General features: G+C 38.7%; 1 protein-coding gene across 1 annotated transcript in view; it reads right to left on the bottom strand.

Moving 5' to 3' along the window:
* Positions 1–496: 496 nt before the first annotated feature.
* The window catches only part of LOC581484 (extracellular matrix protein FRAS1), an 83,600-nt gene continuing 60,119 nt past the window's right edge, over positions 497–23,977 (bottom strand). Inside the window, exons 42-62 of the mRNA XM_030979140.1 lie at positions 23,691–23,841; positions 22,924–23,150; positions 21,135–21,402; positions 20,609–20,689; positions 20,055–20,224; positions 19,227–19,350; positions 18,385–18,596; positions 17,751–17,898; positions 16,694–16,899; positions 15,927–16,083; positions 15,279–15,479; positions 14,273–14,460; positions 13,709–13,792; positions 12,030–12,949; positions 11,478–11,605; positions 10,770–10,930; positions 9,871–9,983; positions 8,996–9,162; positions 7,009–7,214; positions 6,059–6,205; positions 497–5,293 (exon numbers count right to left, since the gene is read on the bottom strand). Coding sequence (XP_030835000.1) covers positions 4,727–5,293; positions 6,059–6,205; positions 7,009–7,214; positions 8,996–9,162; positions 9,871–9,983; positions 10,770–10,930; positions 11,478–11,605; positions 12,030–12,949; positions 13,709–13,792; positions 14,273–14,460; positions 15,279–15,479; positions 15,927–16,083; positions 16,694–16,899; positions 17,751–17,898; positions 18,385–18,596; positions 19,227–19,350; positions 20,055–20,224; positions 20,609–20,689; positions 21,135–21,402; positions 22,924–23,150; positions 23,691–23,841 — 4,626 coding nt within the window. The 3' untranslated portion in view covers positions 497–4,726. The remainder of the gene's footprint in view (positions 5,294–6,058; positions 6,206–7,008; positions 7,215–8,995; positions 9,163–9,870; positions 9,984–10,769; positions 10,931–11,477; positions 11,606–12,029; positions 12,950–13,708; positions 13,793–14,272; positions 14,461–15,278; positions 15,480–15,926; positions 16,084–16,693; positions 16,900–17,750; positions 17,899–18,384; positions 18,597–19,226; positions 19,351–20,054; positions 20,225–20,608; positions 20,690–21,134; positions 21,403–22,923; positions 23,151–23,690; positions 23,842–23,977) is intronic.

Here is a 23,977-nt window from a genome sequence, read left to right as displayed (position 1 = left end):
TCCCTTTCCCCCTCTACCTCTACCCCTCTCTCTTCCTCCCTCTCTCCCCTCTCTCTCTCTTTTCCTCCATCTCTCTCCTCTACCTCTCTCTCCTCCCTCCCTCCCCTCTCTCTCTCCCCCTCTCTCTCTCTCTCCCTTTCTCCTCCCTCCCTCCCCTCTTTCTCTCCCCTCTCTCTTTCTCTCCCTCTCTCTCTCTCTCCCTCTCTCTCCTCTCTCTCTCTCTCCTCCCTCCCTCCCCTCTCTCTCTCTCTCTCTCTCCCTCTCTTCCTCCCTTTCCTCCTCTACCTCTACCCCTCTCTCTTCCTCCCTCTCTCCCCTCTCTCTTTTCCTCCCTCCCCTCTTTCTCTCCCTCTCTCTCTCTCCCCCTCTCTCTCCTTTACCCCTCTCTCTCCCCCTCTCTCTCCTCTACCTCTCTCTCCTCCCTCCCTCCCCTCTTTCTCTCCCCCTCTCTCTCCTCCAAAACAAAGGGGGATACAAAAATGAGACACGATCCTTATTTTTCGATTCGATCCTCAGATAACCCTTTTTTATTCAAATATGACTACACCACAAATGGCAAATACAGTAGGCTTGAGTAAAACGGAGGCCCACAAAGGTAGTAAAAAATATTTATCACATGATCAATGAGCCATTTTTTAAAAGATCTATAAAAACTCGTCAATATTATTTTTTATAAAAATAACATTTGTGTTTTAGATGTAGTTTTGTCGACAACTTTCATTTTAGAAATCGCGCGGTAGGAATCCATCAATAATATTGTTTCCTACTGAAAATTCTGAAGAATTTCGATATCCATACATGATTGCGAAAAATGTAATCTCTCACAATTTTATCATAAAAATGATGGTTATTTACATATTCAGCCTAAAAACTTCAAAAGACAGTCATAGTTGTTACAAATATAACGATTCAAGTCATTGTATGTGGTCATTGAAAACTCCATAGGGTTACAAAATGCTTATAAATAGATTGAATTGAATACAGATAAATCACTAATAAGACAATAACAAACAATTCATCAAAATATTAGGTTGCACTGGGGCATATCCTATGTTAACATGTATACATACCATAAAAGTGTTGTCAAAATACCCATTTTTCAAATTCTATAAGCATGAACTCAACTATAGACATGTACTCTGAAAAGGAGAAGGGTCTTTCATAAAAGATATGTTGATCTCAAATATTCCCACACAAAAAAAGAAAATTCAAAGATGGGGGATGCATGTACAGCCAGAGAATGAGATGAAGACGGCACATGCGGATAAAATCAAACATAATATCTAATAAAAAGACATAAATCTAATAAAGCAAGCTTCCCGAATCTAAGAGCTGTTCAGCAAGCTTTAGAGGCCATTTTCTCACGACTGTCTTAAGTCTTAAATTTGTGGACATCTCATTAAAACATGTTGATTCTATATTTCATGTTTCAATGCAATGTCAAAAAGGTTATACTTACAGCCGTTTTAAGAAAGGGCCTCTCACTAATGAAAATAGAGCATTTACTTGCAAGCTAGATAACAAAAACCAAAAATGCATCAAATCTGGTACCTGAGATCGTTAAACATGAATGTACTTGTAAGAATTACAAAAACAAGCACAAAAATATAAAATGTTATTGAATTTGGGAATAAATTCTTCATTATAACTTTCTCCTAATGTGATAGATTCAAAAGAAATATATAATAACAAGCAGCCATTCTGAATTGTGCAAGAGTTGATAAAGAACTAAAGTGGGTTTGGTGATAAAGGATCAATAAACCTGTTAGAACATTTGATGTTCATGAGTTTCCCTTAAAGACAAATAGATTTTGAAAGAGAAATTAAAGGCCACCTGCCTCGCTTAAAAACATATCAAATAATCATAAAAATAATCATAAAAATACCACAGAAAACTCTTTGCTATAACTTGCAAAAGAAATTTTTTGATGCAATGATAATAAATAATAGAATGAATTAGAGAATTTGAAAAGGATAATATTAAAATAGATTAAATCTTGAAGATGGTTTGTCCCTTTTGCAGACCTAAAAACCTGAAGTTGCGTGAATCCAGTAGTGTATTGAAGAGGTCTGTTATCAGGAACCTCCTATCAAATGTTTTTAAAAAACTACGGAAACTGACTTTCCACAAATATATCTTGAGTGTTTAATTCCAGATATTTATTTTCTAGTCTCAAAGAATGTATTTGTACGTAATTCATAATTAATTTCGACCATTTTATCTGTTGATTTGAGAATACCTTCCTCTACGGCAACATGAACAAAACAGCACTAAATTTCTTATGAAGTATTTTCAGAACCTATGAATGAAAAATTTCAAACAAGATATCGGAAGGATATCTTTTAAACACTCGCCAAGTTTCATGAAGTTTGCACAAGTCTGCAAAAGGGACTCACTGCCTTTAAGGAGAAATTTTTATTAATTTGCTGTACATAAATAGGTATCAGAAGGGGTTACAAAAAGTTATAAATTGTTATATTCTATTAGACTGTACCACCACTATATAAAGTTTGATGTTATGTCTTTATCATAATATTGCTATATAAATCAAAATTGAACAAAATAATTAAATCACAAAATCATACACCTCTATTTCAGATAATGTCAATACACAACGAATTCTACGGGTTAGGATTAGATTACTAGAATCCAGTTTCATTCTGATTTAATTTTTCATCCTCTTCTAATAAATCATAATGAATGGGAAGGTGACAACTTTAAAAGGTCTATACTAGAATCATCTAGTAGTTCATGCTTTAAAAAAAAAAAAGGATTTGAACCAAAGTCAGTGCATGGGGGATATTAAAGTACTGATAAATATTTTACAAAGTGGGAATAAGGGGATAAGAGGATAAGGGATGGTTAAAACCTGTGTAGAAAAAAGGTACACCGAACTCTATAGGTGGGAAAGAAATGTGAAAATAATGGTACCGGTATGTCACCAACAACAAAAAAACAAAAAAGTTCTTTGTTTGATTGGGAAGGGGAAAAAGGAAAAATAATTTTACGGATTGCAACACCAACAAAAAAAAGGGGGGAAAACGGTATGTTGATATACACTGTATTACCACATTAAATGAATACATTTACGCATCATTAATATTAAAACTTAACCCTATAGAACCATTTGAATTCAAGGAAATATATTGCATCTGCGGCTTCTGCGAGAGCTACAAAACTTTAAAATGCATAGGTTTTTTTCCTGACAAAACAATTTCGTATTTTCAATTGAAGCACCATAAACATTTGAAATGCAGAATTCATCATACACGATTTCAAGGTCCATAAAAGACTGATAAAAAGCTTGTAGAAAGTTGGAAAGAAATCATACAAAAAAGTAAACATAAACAAACTTAGTATCAAACATATATATATATTTACTGCAGTCATTTTGAATAGCAAACGCCTCTTTATGCTGCTTGACATCTAAAAGCAATTGTACATAGTTTTTTACACCACAGTACGACTAATATCTTATACAGCTATTGAATAACTTAATCTCGGTATCTCACAGAACTACATACATAAAAAATGAACATGATATTTACAAGATCAAGCACCCATTTTGCTGATTCGCATAGCACCATCAAAAAATCAGTCTTGCTTTACGACAAAAACAAGATAAAAAACTGCAAAAACAAGGCCACGTTTATCAATATTAAATACATTCGTAGCATGTTCAAGTCATACGAACACAACAATTCAGAAAATATCTCGAAGCAAAACATTTACACCTAATAGATATATCGCAACATATAGATAATCCGCTCTATATATTAATTGATCTACAAGAATAGAGGTACTATACAAACAATTCATTGTCAAGCATGAGAAATTAGATTTAAAAAATAGCAAGCGATAAATTTCTTCCATCTCACGATCAAAAAACGCTTACTTAGTTTGTGAGTGACAAGAAGGCTCCCATATCTTGAATAATGATTGATCGGAAGACATACTAATTAAACAAATACAGGTGTAGAGAGATTACTGGTTCTCATCAAAGACACATCGATCTGCAGCATGATTTGAATAATAACATCCTCTGTAGATGCAAGAAGATTATAACAAATATACCTGTGGATTTTGTTCGATATGTTTAAATCAAAGAAGAACAGTTATCATCATTGCATTGGTCACTGTACCATTTATGCTTGAGAACAAATGAATTATAATCTCAAAGTTATGAAAGTCTTTGTAAATAATTAAAGCGGTCTCTTGCTGTAGCAACAGAGGGACCTGCTGTAATAGAAGTTAGCGGTTTGGCTGTATGGAATGAGGCAACCTTTGTAGATTCACAGAGTTAAGGAATATCTTCCGGAGCGTATTTTCAATCCGAAAAAAGTTTTATATCCATACTGTTACCGTGTCTGCAGCACAAATATCTCATACACAGCAAGAGGTAGAAAACATAAGAAATCAATCGAGCATTTAACACAAAATTCTATAACTTCAAAGAGAAATAAACTATTTAAAAAATAACCTCAAACTGAACTAGATTTTCGTTAATCCATCCCTAGCGTTCTATTCACTTATCTTTTTTCCCCTACATTTGTATGTAGGATTATCAAACTAATCTTGAAAACAGAATTGTAAACATTAACAAATGACTTGGACAAGTTTGGCAGTAATGTATAGAATGCTAATAATATTAAATAACTTCGCTAAATATTTCAACAATCTAAATCAAACAAAAAGAAAAACAACCATATATTATTATGACAGGGGTCAAACTTCTGTTCCCCCCTCGCCGCTATTTTGACCTTGATATTTGGCCTCTAAATTGACCTTTTTAACTTTGGCCTGTGACCTATATAAGTTGTCAGGCTTGTAAAGATTTAGAGTGCTGACTTTGACCGACTTTTGAATGTCCATTTCCATTTCCATTTCTTCATCGTCCAGCTTCGGATAAGCCGCTTTGACCGACGCCAGGCTCGCTCTAGACGCGGCTCGGTCTCGATTGTTCGGGACCGGCTCTGTCTTTACCTCCTCTCTCCTTCTTCTCCGTTCTCTTCTCCTCCTACTGATGAAAAGTATAATGATGAATATTACAAGAACAATAGCCACTAATACTGATGCAATGGTTGTAATGTTTGAATCGATACCCTGATTTGGTTGAACTACGAGGTCTTCTTTGCTGAGTAAGAGAGGATGCATGTTGGTTCCGTTGGGCGTCTTGTTGCCAGCAGCACGTTTGTTAATGGCACCCATCGCGGAGCGTTTGTATCGGGCCGGTCCATCAGTGGGTCCTATGGTGTAGACGACTTGCATGTACCACTGGTGTCCAGAGTTGACCTGAGGGTGTGAAGGAGAGAAGAGAAAAGTGAATGATAACTCCATTGATGAGAGCATCTCACTCTTTTATATTCATCATCATCATTGCAAATGTCACATTGTTGATTGAATGCTATCAACAACACACCATTATTCACAATCACGGTGATCACTTATCATTGTAGGCGATCGTCACAGTAATGATAGCAGCATAACTTTAAATATTGCTATCACTCTAACCCTTAACAACACATCAAAACCACTACCAAGTCATTTTACACCCTCTTCATTACCGTTCCAACAATCAAAAACGCTATGGTGATGGCAATCACCATTGCTACTACCATCATCAACTACTGTTGCCATCAACATCATCATCATTACCAACAACTACATCACCAATACCCCTGTCACTAGCACTACTGTCATCATCCACTAATGTGATCAACCACCACTACAACCAACATCATCTTTACTACCAGCACCACCATCATCCCCACCACTACTACCACCATTCCCAACACCACTACCCCCACCACAACCACCACCATCACCACTACAACCTCCACCAACACTGCCATTACCACCACCACTCTCAACCACTATACCACTATTAACTCCACTACTATCACTGCACTCTACTATCAACACAATCACCACCAATCATCAACATTCACTACCACCAACACCACACCATCCACAATACTCCTAAGTACACCAATACGATCATCCACCAACACCAACACCACCTCCTTCCCCCACGATCGCCTCTCATCTCTTCCTCACCTTGTACAATGGATCCACGTTCATAGTAAACCCGTCCACTCCAGGCATCTGGCTTACGACTTCATAGGATAAAGAGTTTCCTGCAAACTTGGCATCGAACGGCACATCGTTGAAGTCGGGATGGACTGCGTCCGGGTTCCCGCGATCCTGAGATGAACAAAATTCACAAAAAAATCTTAACCAAGGCAATCCTTCGGGAGATTTTTAAAAAATGGCCACTTACTGAGACAATTTCATACTTCATACATCCATGGGGGAATTTCACAAAACTTGTCATCAGTGACAAATGACAGTTTTTGTTATAAGCTACTGAAATCCTTGCTTCTGATTGGTTATCAGCAGATTCGTCACTGTTTTTTTTTCATTTGTCATCGAAAAATGGCTTTGTGAAACGCCCCCCAGAAGTTCACATTTATATTTGTCACACCCTCCTGGGGTAGAACCCTATGAGGATGCATTAAAAAAATAACCCTGACTCTATGACTCTACGATTTTGTATGTCAACCACAAAGGTAACCACTTATATGTTAACATGACAATTTTGAATAGTGAGGATGCCATCATCATCATCATCATCATCATCATCATCATCATCATCATCATCATCATCATCATCATCATCATCATCATCATCATCATCATCATCATCATCATCATCATCATCATCATCATCATCACCATCATCATCACATTTGTTTAAACTATTGTTCCTCATTATGTTTAACAGGGCCTCATGGAAGACCAACATTAATTGGTGATGAGTCACCCTCTCTAAATATCAGAAATAAATCAATAAAAAAAAAATCATCATCATCATCATCATCATCATCATCATCATCATCATCACCACCATCCTCATCATCATCTCTACCACCACTACCATCACAATCATCATCATCTTCATCATCATTGTTATTGTAATTACAAGTCTAGGGCCGTAATTAACTCACCAGGAGCAAGAACCTTTCTCGAAGGTGAATGTTGTCCTGCATACAACCAAACTGTGGTCCCTCTTCGTAGACCGTTCCAGATGGGTCGTAGTACGGCACATGGCCGTCATTGCCGGTACAGATGAAGAGTTTCTGGATCTGGAGCTTGTAGGCCCGGTCCAGATCCTGGTCCGGGTTCCACAGGACCCTACCAAAAATGGTTTGTCCTACACAAGACAAAAGAGGGCAAAAGGAAGACAAAAAGTTTAATTTTAATACCATAGGTGACAAGACTCTCTTATCTGTTTTGAGGACAGCTATCGTCCACTTTGGTCAAATGTGCTTACTTCACAGCCATGCACAACTACTCAACAAAACAGTCTAGGAATTCAATTGATAAAGAATAAAGAATTGCAACTTTTACTGTCTGTTTGTCTCAGAAATCAAACCATTATCAAAGAAATATTTCAAAATGCATAATCAGACAGTCTAGCTTTAACTGGTGCTTTTTTCATTATCAAAATAAAAGTAGAAGTTTTTATAACCCGTTGATTCGAACATTTACAGTGATGTTACTATCACATGTTAGACCCAACAGAAATTGGGTTTCCTAATACACTACACATACATTGAAGCATTGATAACACAGTACGAAGTTTAAAGCTTATCTCAAGAACAATAATGAGGCGATCCCAGCCAGAAAAACAACAGTTCGCCGAGTCAAAGCACTTTTAAGACTAAGCTCAGTGGAATGGCAGGGTTTATATCTATCAAACTTCGGCCCTCTCGTTCTTTCGGAACTTTGGAATGGGGGATTGGCCTTATCTTGCAAAAAATGAAGAATCAAATTAAGATTGCTACGACTATCAAAGGACTTCATATAATTTAAATGGGGCGAACAATAACCTTCAATATTTACTCGACATTCAATAACCTTAAGTGCATTTTCAAAGTTTTATGACCTCATTATGGCGAGAGACAAAACAAAACAGAATTGGTACCTCATTAAACACAACTCATCTCCATAACCGAGTAAATACATGTAAACTCTATTTGCTTTGAACAGAAGAGTACTTCAAAAGAAAGACGACCAAAAGCAAACATCCCTAAGTACTGTGTCAGTAATTTGTAATATTATGATATCATTGTATGCATTGGTCACACAACTATACACTTGTAGACGAAAAAAGAAAAGAAACCAGTATTATCATTAATAAAAGAGGGCTCTCCACACTAACGGAATCTGTTTTGCTGATTCTGCAACTTTTTAAAGTTTGGAATATGGTTTACTTAAAGGATATTAAGGGTGATTAAACTTAGCCAAATAAAAAAAGAGGTGGCAGTTTTGTTTAAACAACCTTGGGAACTATAATAAGTCGGTCAACAGTTTATGAGAGGTAAATTGTAGGTAGGAGGTCATACGTTTGCATTGCTTTAAGTTCTGCTGAAAATCGTTGAGTCAGCATTTTTTCTTCTTCATTGTTTGACATATCAGCATAGAGACATGAGTCAGGGGAGAAAAGAAAGGAGGTGGGGGGGGGGGGGGAGATAGAAGAGCAGAGTAAAGATTGGAGGAAGAAAGAAAAGACAAGAAGGGGGGAGCTGGAAGAAAAATAAATTGGAGGCAGAAGAGCTAGGGAAGGAAAGAACAAAAAGAGGAAAGGAAGAATTGAAAAAGGATGGAGGGGGTAGATAGAGAGAAAAGGGGAAAATGAGGGAGAAAGAAAAGGGTGGGAAAAGGGAGAGGGAAAAGGGAGGGAAACGAGGAGGGAAACAAGGATGGATACATTTGGAGATGGGTAAGGGGGGGGGGGGGGAGGATAGGAAAGGAGAGAAGAAAATATAGAAAGGGAAGGTACAGATACAGATTCATATAAAATGAGAATGGAGAAAAAATGGTTGAGAGAGATGAAAAGTTAAAGGAAAAAAACAAAAGGAGTTTAAAAGGAAGGAAACAAGGTGATACAAAATTAAAAATAGATAATTTATAGAAGAATGAAAATAATACCTTTTGAAAATGCTCCTTTATAATCCATCTCCCCCAGTGTCATGGAAGCCTCGACAGGATTCATCATGAAAACCTTCTCATTATTCATCAGATGAAACTCGGTGTTTAGAGAATAGACAACCGGTACCGGTCGATTCGTCTGCTGGAAGGCTATTGGCACAACGAACCTGTACAACAAAGGGGAAAGTAAACAAAAGAAACGCCTTTAAAATACACATAGTACAAAATGATGACAGATAGAGTGAACATCTGTGTTCAATATACAAACACCCAAAGGAGGTTCTGAAATATCCACTACAAACACTCACATTTCATGAGCTACATTGTACATCCCTCGTAAATCAATGTCTTCAAATTAAAAACATATTTGTTCAATTGACAGATTCTATTTTGTAGAATTGATTAAAAAAAGGAGCTCTGAACCAGCGCAGCTGAATATATTTTGTATAAAAGCGCCGCTATATAACTGTTTTATTATCATTATTAATGTATTATTATTATTATATGAAAATCATCACAATGAATCAAAGCAAAGGTTTAGAATTATTTGCTAAAAACTAGTGGACAAGGTACTGAATATATATTTATTCCCAACAGAAGTTAGTTTATCAAACAAAACGGATCGAATAATTACTCCTTAGTTCACAGTAACCCAGCTACTGCACATATCACCATAGGTTAAAAGTTTACTCCCAAAATAGTTACATGCTTTGTAAATGTACACCTCGTCTACATGGTATAAATGTTTGTGTAATGCCATCTAGTAAAACGGTGTTTTACCCACTAATGAGGCCATCCCGGTAATAACAAAAATAAATAAATACTTGATAAAATAAAGACAAAACTCTTTGTAAAATATTGACTTGGTGACTTACTTCTCAGGTGGGTGCCCAGTGCAGACGATAGGCATATCAGGAGCTACATGGTATGACTGGGTAGGTGTCACTGTGCATGGAATCAACTCTATGATGTAATCCCCTGAATAATCCTGAAATAGATGAAAGAGATAAATGAAGAATAAGCATGTTTTATTTGCATTGCTGTTTTTCCCTCTTATCCCCCTTCTCTGCATAATTCTCTCTGTCTCTCTCTGAACCTCTGTCTACAAGTAGGTCTCTTTTTTTTTCTTTTTTTCTGTCTCCCATATCTCCTTGGTCTCTTTCTGTCCCTTCCTTTTCACCTCTCATTTTCTCTCTCTCACTTTCCCTCTCTCTCTCTCTCTCTCTCTCTCTCTCTTTCTGTCTCTCTCTCCATCCCTCTCTCTCTCTCTCAAATCTCTCTGAATCCCTGTCTACAGTAGGTCTCTTATTTTCTCCATCTCCCACATCTTCTTGGTCTCTTTCTATCCTTCCCTTCCATCTCTCTCATTATTTTCTCTTTGCTCTCTCTCTGCCTGTCTATCTCTCTGAACCTAAGTCTACAGTAGGTCTCTTATTTTCTCCGTCTCCCACATTTTCTTGGTCCGTTTCTGTCTCTTCTCTTTGTCCCTCTCTCATTATTTTCTCTCTCACTCTCTTCCTTGTCTTTCAGTGACTCTCTTTTCCTGTTGTCTCTGTAAGATACTGTACATATAAAACAGATATTGCCCGTTTGGTGCACAAAGGGCATTAACATGTTATTATGTATTGTATTTTGTTGGAAATGAAATGAAATGAAAAAATAAAAATGAAATGAAATGAAATGAAATTAACATGTATCACTTCACATACAGATAATGCCCTTTTAATTGGCTCCAAACAAACAATAACCTGACTGGAAAGAGAGTTTCACGTACCTTTCTGTTGTAGGAGCTTGTGGCTCTCCATAGCTGCTGTGGACTGTCAAAGGTTCCTTCGCTCCAAAGGAGCTCCAAGTCAAAGGCCACACCAAGCTCTAAGGGTGGGACTACACGAGACTTGTAGTTCTCAAGGGTATGGTGGTTGACAACAAATAGACCTGAAAAGGGGAAAAAACAAAACATTTATTTGTTATTGAATAAAGATAAATTCCTGATTAGATTTTACAAATGCACAACAATTCAATGGTCCAAAGTATTGAAGACCTCTGAAAAAAAAATATTAATCTCTTGTGACGTTATGTTGGGCAAGGTATCAACATTCTTAGTATTACCAAGACTGTGATAAAATTCAATGCCATGTGTCCCCTTGGTAAACAATCCCCATAGTTAAAAATCACCAGTTGATATCATCATCATCATAAAATTTTGCTTTGTCCCGTGCTGTGGTGTTGAGTGTCCTATTTCTTTAATGGTCTTTCGGTCTTCAGCATCTACCTGGGAGAGGCAAGGTGCTCTCATATCTTTTCTTTGAATGTTGATCTTTAGTTTATCTATTTCTTTATTTAAAAAATTTATACAGGATGACAATATCAACCAATGCTGTTTTTCATATTGGTCCTGTATATACCTTTGACCAAAAAAATTCTCTATCATCCTCAGTACTACGAAAACTACACCCAATTTTCATCTCCATGTTTCTCTTACCTCTAAATTTTGTTGTGGTTTTGAAGTCGATGACCAGGTTGCCGCCATCTCCAATCCATATCCTTAAGACCTGCAGTCTACCACTCAGTACGCTCTCTGTTTCCAGACCAGTACGCCAAAGAATTGTACTAAGGAAGAGAAAAGTGGAAAAGGGGTGAATTGTATTTAGTACGATTGAAGGAAATGTACATGCCTCCTTATCACATTCTACTCTTATCTGTGAAAATGAGTATTTATATATAATTTGACAAGAAGTCAGATTTTCATTACCACAACTAAAGGTACAATAATGCCGCATCTTTGATCTTATTTCTGGAAAACTCTACCTAATTTTTTTCAATCAACAATGTTAACTACATGTAGTTATAATTAATCATTTCTTTTCTGTTGCAGTCGAGAAAGTGTAATGGGAATGAAGAGTATTGATTAACAAGGGGAGAGCAAGAAGTAGAGAGTGAAAGAAGGAGACTGTATTCAAGCAAAGCTGGCTCTTGATTTAGTAAAGACAACTAGCTTTCGAAGTGTTGTTTAGTAGTATTAATTAGTATTCACCTGTAGAAGAATGAAAACTCCATCTCTGTCCTATGGTCCAGTGAAGCCCATCCTGTAGGAGCCATCACATAGATGTAGGAGACGTAAAGAGGAACAGTCACTGTCAAGAAACTCTTATCCCCGTCCCTGACCTCAAAGTCCGAGCTAACAGCGCCCCCACACAGGTCGATGAGCTCAGTCATGTGATAGTAGGCATCAAACTGCCAGGTACAGCTCTTAAGGTTCAGGTTCTTGTAGAGCTGTAGGGTGCGTTCCTCTCGGACGTTGGGGTCGAACTGGTAGGGGTAGTCGTACCCTGGACCCATCACCATGTTGTCATAGTCGACCTGGTCCAGGAAGGAGTACTCCTGGAGGCTGTTGCCATGCTCGGTGTTGATGAGGTTGGAGCAGATGTGGGCGGAGCGGTAGACAGGCTCAGTCAGAAGGAGGCGGATGTTGTGGATAGCGATGGTGGAGACGATGGGTAACATGCCGTCCTGGTGGGGAACTTCAACCGAGACGTGCAGGGAGTTTGGATGCTCCTCTTCCGAGGGTCCAATGTACTGCAGGTTGGCGATGAACGACTGCGCCTGGAGTCCCCGCGAGACGCCGGCCGTGACGGGGGTGTGGCAGATGCCGTTCTCCGTCCCGATGGTCACTATGTTGCTGCGGAGCGGCACGCCAGGGCGCCCTCTCATGTCGTAGGGCTGAGAGACGCAACGGACCTGGAAGCGTCGGCTGAAGTAGATGCTGTCCAGGACTTTGTGGTTTGAGCTTGAGAAGGGCGTCGTGTCTACGATGCGCTCGAATGGGGTGCGGGTCCCGTCGTTGTCCATGGGTGTGGAGACCTCCCAGTTGTAGCGGATGCTGGAGATGTTGATGCCGGAATCCAGACACATGGAACGCGTCATGGAGTACTCCGGGAAGTGCGGATCACATGGCTGAGAAGGAAAAAAGGGATGACATAGATATCAACGACTCTTACAATTGATATAAAGTGTACACATGCAACAAAATATTATGGACGTACACTGTACATATTTATACAGTTTTAATGCAGAGACATGCAAATAAAACTTAAATCATATAATAAAGCAGGGAACCACCACAATTATGCCAAGGAAAACACAGAGTACAGAAAGTTTGCAACAGCCCATTTCCCACTATCTTCACACAAAAAAAGATCACACCCATGTATATGTCAGCAATACATGGATTAAATATCTTCTGAACTTCAAAATATTGAGCCACAATTTCACACATACTTCACTAAGACATGATAATGTACACAATCAATTAACCTACCTGAATGCTGCTACTCCATATGTTAGTGTTAGAATGTAAAAATGACACGAGAAATCACCTAGAATTAGGCAAAAATCAGATAAATTGTTTCCAAGCTTCTGCAACTAGGTGGAAATTAATATACTCCACACAAGAAATGCAAAATTCCATTAGCATAACCCTGTATATTATTACTTTTCCCCAAACTTTCAAATGCCTATTTCTCAGATTTTTGTATATCAAAGGCAACATGATTCTTGATGCATGAATATCAGATGGTTCTCCTAGCCTGAAAAGAGCCCCAGATATTTTGAAGTTAATTCAATTAAAAGCCTGTAAAGGCATTTCATCAAATCCTGAAAATGCCATTCTTAATTCTGAGGTTTAGCTCCCATTAAATGACAAGAAGAACTCACTGTGCAGCAGACGAGTGGATAGCCAGGCGAAGGATCAATGTCCAGAGCTGAACCGATATTGTCATAGTCCATCAGCGATACAACCTGAAAAGAGAGGAAAATAAATAAAAGTCAGCATATGACAAGTATGCATTCCATGCCATTGATCATTTTCAAGTTTGGTAAAAAATATAAGAACAAAGCTTGGTTTTGTTAGAATTGGCAAATGCCATTCCCACCTGATCTCAATATATAATTTAGAAATATTTAGAAGAAACTCGTGGTGATCATCATTTCTTACATCTTTGATTTCTTGCCTAAATTTTTGGTCCGTTTTGGAGCTTTTTCCAAGGTGTAATTAAAGTAACGGAATAGATATGAAAGAATACAAAGAGAAACCAATTACAATGACAGAAATATTGATGAATTTCTGTGCTTCTTCTTGCCAAAATAGAAGTACTCTGGACTAAAAGACTCATGCTGTGTGAGTCGGTGTTCATATCCTTGCACACATACATTTTTGAAGAATTATAACTTAGCCCTCCCATTTTCTCAAATGAATTAGATTTAAAATAGAAGACTTACCACTGGTGGTGCAGGGAGCACAACACTACCGGCCGCCTCCTCGTCGATCACTGTGACCGTTGCCGTGGAAACAGGGCCCAGCAAAGCATTCTCCGGGCCTGTGGGTCCCAGGATGATGGAGAAGGTCTCATGCCACTCCATGTCTCCATTGTATAAGATCTCGACCTGGATGTCAATCGACTGAACAGCTATAGACAAGAGAAAACAAAACAAAGGAAGAGAGTTAGAAGCTGCTTATAAGTGTCGGCTTCGATGGTGATGTAGATATACATCTTGATGAGGGCTAGTCAACCTGTTCGAAACGTCGAGCCCGTCCTACCACCCATCCTCTCCTTACTGCAACCCATACTGGCGCTATAATTCTTTTTAGAACTATAAGCTCAAGACAGATTACACCAGACCTTCTAGGACTACCACGGTCCTTTTTTGGGACTACACAAGAAAGATTACCAACAGTCCTTTTCAGGACTCCCAAATCCTCCCCTCTCACGTGGTTGCAACCGTAAGCTTACTGTATCAAGGAAGAAAGTGTACAGTCATCTTCTAACACTTACACATGTACATTGGTGAATCAGTACATCATTTTGATAAGCATCAAAAGATTGCCTGGGATAAGTGACGGAACTGTCACAGCAGTTCCTTATCTTGTGCTATAGTTCACTCATACAGAACTCTTCCTCCACATACAGGTACACTATGTCTATAGTATAGAGTCCACATTACATTCTGGAATCACTTTTATATTTGTTTCAGGAAAGTTCTTTTTAATAATTGTCCTTTCCGTCCGGCAGAGTGTTACTTGAAAGTCAACAGTAGCAGGGGATATAGGCACGACTTAAAGTTTTTGTTATAAGCTACTGAAATCCTTGCTTCTGATTAGTTATCAGCAGATTTGTCACTGATTTGTGTAATGTTTAATTGAAAAAGAGGCTTTGTGAACCAGGGCCCAGGTGAAGCCATCAACTTTTGATACCCTGAAGACTACCTTCTCAGTAAGTCCACCTACCTGGCTCAAATCGTAGGATCTTAGAGTAAGGTTCATAGTCCACTCCTGACTTGGCTGACCCGTCCCTGGTGCTACACCTCACGCTGGACGTCCGATTATGATCTCCTGTCCGGATCACCCTGATGTCCACATAGTTCGTGGAGTCTTGACCGCTCGGCTCTCTGACACTGTACGCCATCCGCTCAAACTGGAGTGTAGGTGCTGTAGCATAAAAGGGAATGGAAATTTAGTTATAAGTCTTTCAGAGTAACCACTTGTTTGTGGGGTGCCTCACCAATGACTACCTATTGAATTAAACCAGAGAATTCATGTAAGGCAAGAAGATGATCACATTCATGTTGATACCATTCTAAAGGAAGTAACTACTAAGAATCCCTCTGTAGAATCAAAGGGCCAAGAAAATATTTGACTTGAATTAGCCCAAAATGTTTCAGCTGCTTCTCAACAAATATCTTCCCTCCTTCTCACCCCCTTCCCATCCCCCTCAAAGGATATAAAAGGAAGTACTGGAAACTACAGAGAATCCCTCTGTAGGATCAAAGGGCCAAGAAAAGATTCTTAAATATGCCCCAAATGTCCCAGCTGCTTCTCAACAAATATCTTCAAAGGATAGAAAAATCAACATAATCGAACCCTGCTCAAACATACCATCTTCACTATCCGTCACTGTAATAAGGGAAGTTTTGTTCTCTCCTATTCTCGCGTCGCAGATATCACTTCCGTACGGCATCGTCAGCTTGACAATAAACGTCTCGTCTGGTTCATACGTACTGTCTTCTACCAATCGTACAGTGCAGTTCTTGATCTGTAGAAAAATAGGATGAAATGATGATCATTTTCTGTTTCAATCCTTCGTTCTCTCTTCTATGTCATTTGCTTGATATTCTTTCCTCAAATTTTAAGAGCCGAGTCATATCAATCCATTTGTTAGAATGAAATTAAGTGAAAATCTGTTTTATTCTTAAACTCCCTCTCTCTTGCTTTTCCTAGCATATTTTAAATGTCTGTACTATCGCAGCAAGATGAAACAGGAGGGAAAAGAATCAATACATACAACACGATAATTATTCACCATTACAAATACCATCTTACGCCTGAAACATCACCATAATAAAAATTGAAACCTGCAATACCATCTGACACCAACACAATCAAAACAGTATCATAAAGACAAACACCAAAGATGAAGTCACCCCAATAGTCAGAATATCATGATAAAATGATAGCTGAGTTAGAGAGGGTATAACGTGAACAACTCATAGAAGGAAAACTGTGTAACAGAAAAACATTTCTGTTCTTAGAAGCTCTTTGAGGATTTGGCGTTGTATAAGTATGGTTTTCTCGCAGAGATATTTAAGTATTATTTTTTTATTTTTTTCACCAGAGCTTTTTTTCTATTTACCAGGGCTTAATACCTTTTCTCCTGGAGCAAAGACGATTCTGAAATCATCCGTATTGAGTCTCTCGTCATAATCCATCATGACCTGAGCTGTCTTCTGACGGGTGAAGCATCTCACCGATGATTCGTACGATAGATCACCGGTCCTGATCACAGGTACATGGACCACACCCAACTTCTCTTGCACGGTGACCTTGGTGGTCAGGAACTGCATTGTGGGTACTGAGAGTGAAACAAGGTACATATGCATTATATATTAGAGAATGTATATCATAAACTATGATATTAACAGCATATCAAATCTTTATTTGGCTAGATTTGCCTAAAAAGTTACTAAGTATTCAGAAAAGATAACAATTAGCAATATCGCAATGTAGATATCTATTGGCACCTATTTGCCAAAAACAAGTTTCATATAAAAAGACATAATCTATATGTATTTTGATATTCAATCTTCTTTCAATGTGTATTTCAATATGTGCGAGAATGAATAAGAAAAGGATTACCTTAAGATCTGATGGAGAAAGGACATGTACAAGTATGCATTCAAAAGCAAAAGGAAATTCATGAATATCATTTATTCCTAAAAGAGCACAAGCTGGGAGATTGATCCCCAAAATGCGACTCGTCGTCATCAATGAGAGACAATTTATCTATCCACCATGTCCTACAAACAGAGTGTTGTTCAGTTGATTCTACAGGATAATGATTCCACATATCAATAACTCAGAATTCAATTCTTTACAATGGACAAATTATTTGGAATAACCTCCCACCTAATCTCAAGAATAGTAAGACCGTAAAAGAGTTCAAACAATTATTTAAACAACACCTCCTGAACACATAAATGATAAATATTTTGTTGATGTTTCCTTTCTTTTCTTCCTTATCAAATGTCTTATATTTTCTTACAATGTATAATATGTTATGTCTATACTTTTAAGGGGTCAATAAGCCAATTAGTGCTTTTCATGACCCTGCCACTATTATTCATATGTATATGTTATTGATTTGTAAATTGTTTTAAAAGTGGAAATAAATTGAATTGAATGGAATTGAATACAAGTACATACCATCATCGGCAGTGTCATTGATGACTACAATGGCCTCTGAAGGCGTTCCTAGTCCTGAGCTCATCGCAGAGCTCAGGAAGACAATGAATGTCTCGTTGCCTTCCAGATGAGGGCTAGCAGAGTCATCCACGATCGTGATACGACAAACCTAGTTCAGATAAAAGCATGGATTTAGTTAGAAATAATTGATGAAATTTAGAGGGAAAAGGGTAAAACCATTTATATTCTGCCCTAAAAATGTTATCTTGCATGTTTACAACACAAAACTATATGTGATAGGAATGAAAACTTATTAACAGAATTCTTAATAAATACAAATTTATTCATGCAAAGCCTTAATGAAAGGACAGTCTATAAGAATATAAGTAATTTTGTAACCATTATATTACTCTTTCTTTAAATTTTAAGAGACATTGGGTAAAACTGCATCTTATGATAATTCAAAAGACAAGCCCCAGTCATATTTTCCCAAACCAAAATTGGAATTTAATGAAAGTTTGAGTTAAATTGGATAGAGCAAATGCTCAGATACATGTAAAACATGTTGTGGCCTCCCATGAAACAGAACAAGGGTACCCTATAAATAAACAAAATGCAATCAAATCAAGTCAAATTAAAATCGACCCCAGCTTACCTCCACTGTCTGCTGGGGGTTAAAGGTCAGCATATTGGCGTTAGGGACGAAGTCTTCTCCCGGCGAGGCCGACTGAGGGAAGGTGGACTTGGGTGCGCACCAGACCATGGAGGTGTACGAAAGGTCGCTGCCATGGCGATAGACCTCGATCTCCACCGTCCCAGCGTTCTCTCCAAATACATAGTTGGAGTGGCCGAAGAAGATGGTTGATTCTAAAAGGAAGATGAAAATAAAATAAAGATAAATTACAAAGTATATCCTATTGGGTCATAAAGTATAAAATACAAGTTGCTCAGAAAGTAGCAGCTGGAAGGGACAGGACCCTTTCTTTCATTCAGTTTCCCCCAAATAATCATAATTGATGCAAGTTTGATATACATATATATATATATATATATATATATATATATTATATGCCAGTTGAATTTATCTTAACAAAATATGACATAAAAATGTTAAGAAAATATTTGTCTACAGTCAATCAAAGATGAGCATCTGTCTCAGTACCTAATATCAGTAACCCTAATCCTAAAGGATCTGGAACCATCTGCTAGGCTCAGCAGTCAATGCAAAAGGAATTACCCACTTCAAGGAGGCTGCTCTACCCTCCATCAGAATGATGCAGCCCCCTCTTGGTTTCACATCATATAAGCTTACCAGCTTGGTTTTTACTTGCACTGGGCTTAGCATATTTCACTGTAAATTGACAAGTGCTTTGTCCACACACCATTCCAGCACTTCATGACACTCCTTGTAGTTACTCGCCTCACCTACCATCCCAGTTTAGCTTCCTTAATGAGCTGCCAAAGTACTAAGTATGGTTACCATGTTAACTGACTTACCATCATTAGGTCCATCGATGATAACGCTAGCTCTTGCCTTGCTTCCTATCCTTGTGTGGAAGGAAGGCATAGACAAGGCTATCTCAAACTCCTCCTGCTCCTCAAACAAAGAATCATCAATGATCTGAAATAATAATAATAATATTAATAATAATATCTGGTTCTTGTATAGCGCATATCACATTATATAATGTCTCTATGCGCTTCCAAAGAGCGTTTGGAAATTATTACCCTAGCTTTAGGCCTGGCAGCCGTAATCAGCACACAGTGCATTTCAAGGAATAATCCTACCAGGTACCCATTTACCTCACCTGGGTTGAGTGTGGCAAATGTAGATTAATGAAAGATAAAGGGCCCAGGTGAAACAAGATACATTGTGGTCTAGAGGATAGGTCACCATACTGAGGATCACAAGATATCGGGTTCAAATCCCTCCCACAGCACAAACATCCTTTGGCAAGACATCGATCAAAACTTGCCAAACTCGTCCAAATTGTCTACCAGGTTCAATCATACTCTTGCAACGAAGTGTGCACCGACAATGATTGCCCTAGCTAAATCTGATGAATAATATCCAAAGCTTTTTTTAAGGCTTTCGGGATGTTAAACTGTGCGATGTCTAGAAGAAAAAAAATTGAATGATATCATCATCATCAAGACAAGATAGAAAATGTTTTTATTACTGCTCAACTTGAATTTGGAAGACAAAAGAAAGAGGGGAATGTTTTAAGTTGCCGTGTTCTTTCCATTCAGCTGATAACAATCACATAGACTGGGAGAAGGATACCTGAACAAATTTTACCAGTTACCTTAACATACATCACTCACCTTGATGTCGCATGATGCAGTGTTGACTCCTTGAGGGAAGACTACCTGGTACTGCAGGGCCATGCCTCTAGTCTTGTAATCAGACCCTGATTCTAGCCCAGTCAGGCTGCTGCCTGTCGCCGTGCGAGGGATGGTGAAACAGATCGCCGACACCGATGTGCTCGAGTCACCTTAATGAAGAAGAGAGGAAAATAATTGATCGAGATTCAAAACAAAATGAGTCAAATTCCCATGGTAATTATATATTATTACTATTCATTTATATATTGATGTCAGTAATACCAACAAATATAAACAAAATGGATGTTTATCAATGTACCAGTATGCTGTTTTGAACAATAAAAAAAAACTGTTGAGAGTCTCTTGCAGCTTGGAGATAAAGAACGCTCTCTGATTTTTACGCATGACCGTGTTGTATTTTGCATAATAAAATGTTAAGTTGACTGCTCTTTTTTATATGATGGATAGAAATGGAGAAATGCTCAATTCTCCTTTGGAATAATAGACACAAGCCACGCCTCTTAGTAAAGAGCCAAACTAAAAACCTCTCTTACCTTTCCTTACTACTGGAGCGAAGAGGAAGCCAGCACTTTCATCGACATGATACTCAAGATCTGCAAACTCAATACTAGGTTCTGAAGAAAGAAAAAGAATATACAAAAAATGACAAAAAAGTGTTATTAATAATAAACAAATGATCTTGAAAATCAGATGACAAATCAATGACATCTGATGGCAATGAAAGCAAAGTTTGTACAAAAGGTGCTTGATAATTGATGTAGAAATAGTTAAAGGCAACAACACTGTGGTTCTTTCTATTGAAAGAACTTTTTAATCGATTGACAACCACAAGCGTCTCCTAATTATTGACCAACATAAAGGTATAATCCAAGCAATTGCCTTTAAAAAATACATAGCTGATAAATAGTAATGAGCCAGATTCTAATAATATCTGTCTGTTAGCATGATTCCCTTGCTCTTAGTAGTACTTGTGGAAGAAGCCTTCATATAAGTTCCAGGTAGTCCGCTGTGTGTACCATTTATAAAGAGGAAGAAAAGTTTGCAATGGAGAACACATACCATCTTCAATATCATTGATTGAGACAATGGCTCTGGATGGTTCTCCCAGCAGCGCATAGGCCGGTGTGCTGAGCACCACGATGAAATCTTCCGGTCCCTCAAAGATGGCATCATTGTTGATGATGATGGTGCAGGTCTTGGTCTCCTCTCGCTCCTCAAACTGGACCTGGCCCGAGTGTTCCACGTAGTCGTTCTGGCCCTGGCGCGGGTTGGTGCGAGAGGAAGAGGTGGCGGAAGCAGACTCGGTGCTGCACAGGACAATGGCATACTAGGAAAAGAAGAGGGGGAAGAATAAGTAATGATTCTTGACTAATCTCTCTTCTTTTCAGTTGCTCTTCATTCCTCTCTTTATCTTCTATCTCCCTTGCATTTTATCTTTCTTACTTGAATCTCTCTCTCCATCTCTCCCCCCCCCCTCTCTCTCTCTCTCTCTCTCTTTCTCTGGCGCTCTCTCTCTCTAACCCCTTTTCTCTTTCTTCTTGCTTTAATTGTGTTTCACTCTCCTAATCGTCCTCCTTCCCCTCTCTCACTATATATCTATCTCTCTCTCTCTCTTTCTCTCTCTCTTTCGCTATAAATCTCTCTCTCTCTCCATCTCTCCCCCTCTCTCTTTCTCTCTCTCTCTCTCTCTGGCGCTCTCTCTCTCTAACCCCTTTTCTCTTTCTTCTTGCTTTAATTGTGTTTCACTCTCCTAATCGTCCTCCTTCCCCTCTCTCACTATATATCTATCTCTCTCTCTCTTTCTCTCTCTCTTTCGCTATAAATCTCTCTCTCTCTCCATCTCTCCCCCTCTCTCTTTCTCTCTCTCTCTCTCTCTTGCGCTCTCTCTCTCTAACCCCTTTTCTCTTTCTTCTTGCTTTAATTGTGTTTCACTCTCCTAATCGTCCTCCTTCCCCTCTCTCACTATATATCTATCTCTCTCTCTCTTTCTCTCTCTCTTTCGCTATAAATCTCTCTCTCTCTCCATCTCTCCCCCTCTCTCTTTCTCTCTCTCTCTCTCTCTCTCTCTCTGGCGCTCTCTCTCTCTAACCCCTTTTCTCTTTCTTCTTGCTTTAATTGTGTTTCACTCTCCTAATCGTCCTCCTTCCCCTCTCTCACTATATATCTATCTCTCTCTCTCTTTCTCTCTCTCTTTCGCTATAAATCTCTCTCTCTCTCCATCTCTCCCCCTCTCTCTTTCTCTCTCTCTCTCTCTCTGGCACTCTCTCTCTCTAACCCTTTTCTCTTTCTTCTTGCTTTAATTGTGTTTCACTCTCCTAATCGTCCTCCTTCCCCTCTCTCACTATATATCTATCTCTCTCTCTCTCTTTCTCTCTCTCTTTCGCTATGAATCTTTCTCCTCTCTCCTCATTTGGACATCAAATTTGTGCATACAGGTATAACATTGTAAACATTCATTCGCCTCTCACTCTTTTTCACAGACACTGCATGATTTTAGGGATCTATTTAACAATGCTTCATCTTTGCTTACATCTTTAAAAATTACTTAACACTTAATTTGAACAATCTTTAAACATTGAAAAATGATGCTTAAACATTGCTTCAACATTGCTTCAACATTGCTTCAATTTTGCTTTAACATCGCTACAAAACTACTTCAACATTGCTTTAATGTTGTTTCAGCATTCATAATCCAATTCAATCCAAAAGATATTTTATATATCACCTTTTCCTCGCAGTTACAAAGAGCTGCACACACGCTCCACAATGTATGGGCCACTTAAAACAAAAGATAGTCAATTCTCAGAGATTATGTAGAAATAAAAGCAATTCTATACAGCTTTCCTACCTGATTGACATTGCCTGTCCTCTTCAGTGTCACGCTGATGGTCCCCTGCGTCTCGCTCACGTTGTAATGGGACTTCTCAAAGTGGATAAGGGACCAGCGAATCCTGTACACCGTGCCCAGCACCATGTTGGGATGCGTGTCTGAGACGTCGAAGATGAAGCTGTCGCTGGTCTCGACCTCCGACCCCGGGCTCAGCACGTAGCGGATCAGACCGTTGTTGATGTCCTCTGTAAAGACAGAGAAGGGAGAATAAGTTACTTTGTCTGAAATATCTCTTTAAAGCCTTCCTGTACTAGTTTGGCCAGGGGGATTAGAACACCCTGCAAGGTCACTGACAGGTGGTTATCTCATCAAATCAGCTCTCAATTAACATAAGAAAAAGGGGATGGGAGACCAACAGGTACCGATAAGGCATTGTTTGCTATATAGAGGGCGCAAGTAGCTATACATGTAAGTAGCGCAGTGGGGCTTTAAATCATTTTTTGTCTTACAATATTCTTGTTACTATTCTCATGAAATCATACCCTAAGATATCCTTATTAATGAATAGGAGAGAGAGAGAGGTTGACACGTTCTCATTCAAAGAAATGCTTCATGTGATAATTTATATTTTTCAGGGAGGATGGAGGGTGTAGGGGCCAGTTATCAATTACTTTCGCTTCATAGCTAAGAACATTTGCTATATAGAGGGCACAAGTAGCTACAAGTAGTGCAGTCCCGCTTTAAAATGTCTGTTTGATCAGAAAGTAAAGGAATTCTTCTCTTGCCTTGAGTAAACGTAGCAACAGGTGTCCTAGGCGTCAGGGTGCTCTCTAGGTACCCATGCCTTGGTGGTGAGGTGACGGTGTAGACCAGGGACCGGTCGGGCGTGTCCGTATCCATCGTCTGTAGGGTGCGGCTGGTGATCACGCCCATAGCCTGGTGATAAATCAATAAATAATATGGTTATTTATATAGTGCCGGTATCCGTCAGGTTGTGACGCTCATGGCGCTTTACACATACTACCCTGGTCGTAGCCGAGCTGCCTAAGTAACTAGCGTTCAAGCATATCAG

The sequence above is a fragment of the Strongylocentrotus purpuratus genome, unplaced genomic scaffold (genome assembly GCF_000002235.5).
Source record: "Strongylocentrotus purpuratus isolate Spur 01 unplaced genomic scaffold, Spur_5.0 spur5_scaffold_10, whole genome shotgun sequence".
NCBI classification, from domain to species: Eukaryota; Metazoa; Echinodermata; class Echinoidea; order Camarodonta; family Strongylocentrotidae; genus Strongylocentrotus; species Strongylocentrotus purpuratus.
Note: the sequence above shows the minus strand (reverse complement) of the source record. Positions and strands in the feature narration are given on the sequence as shown.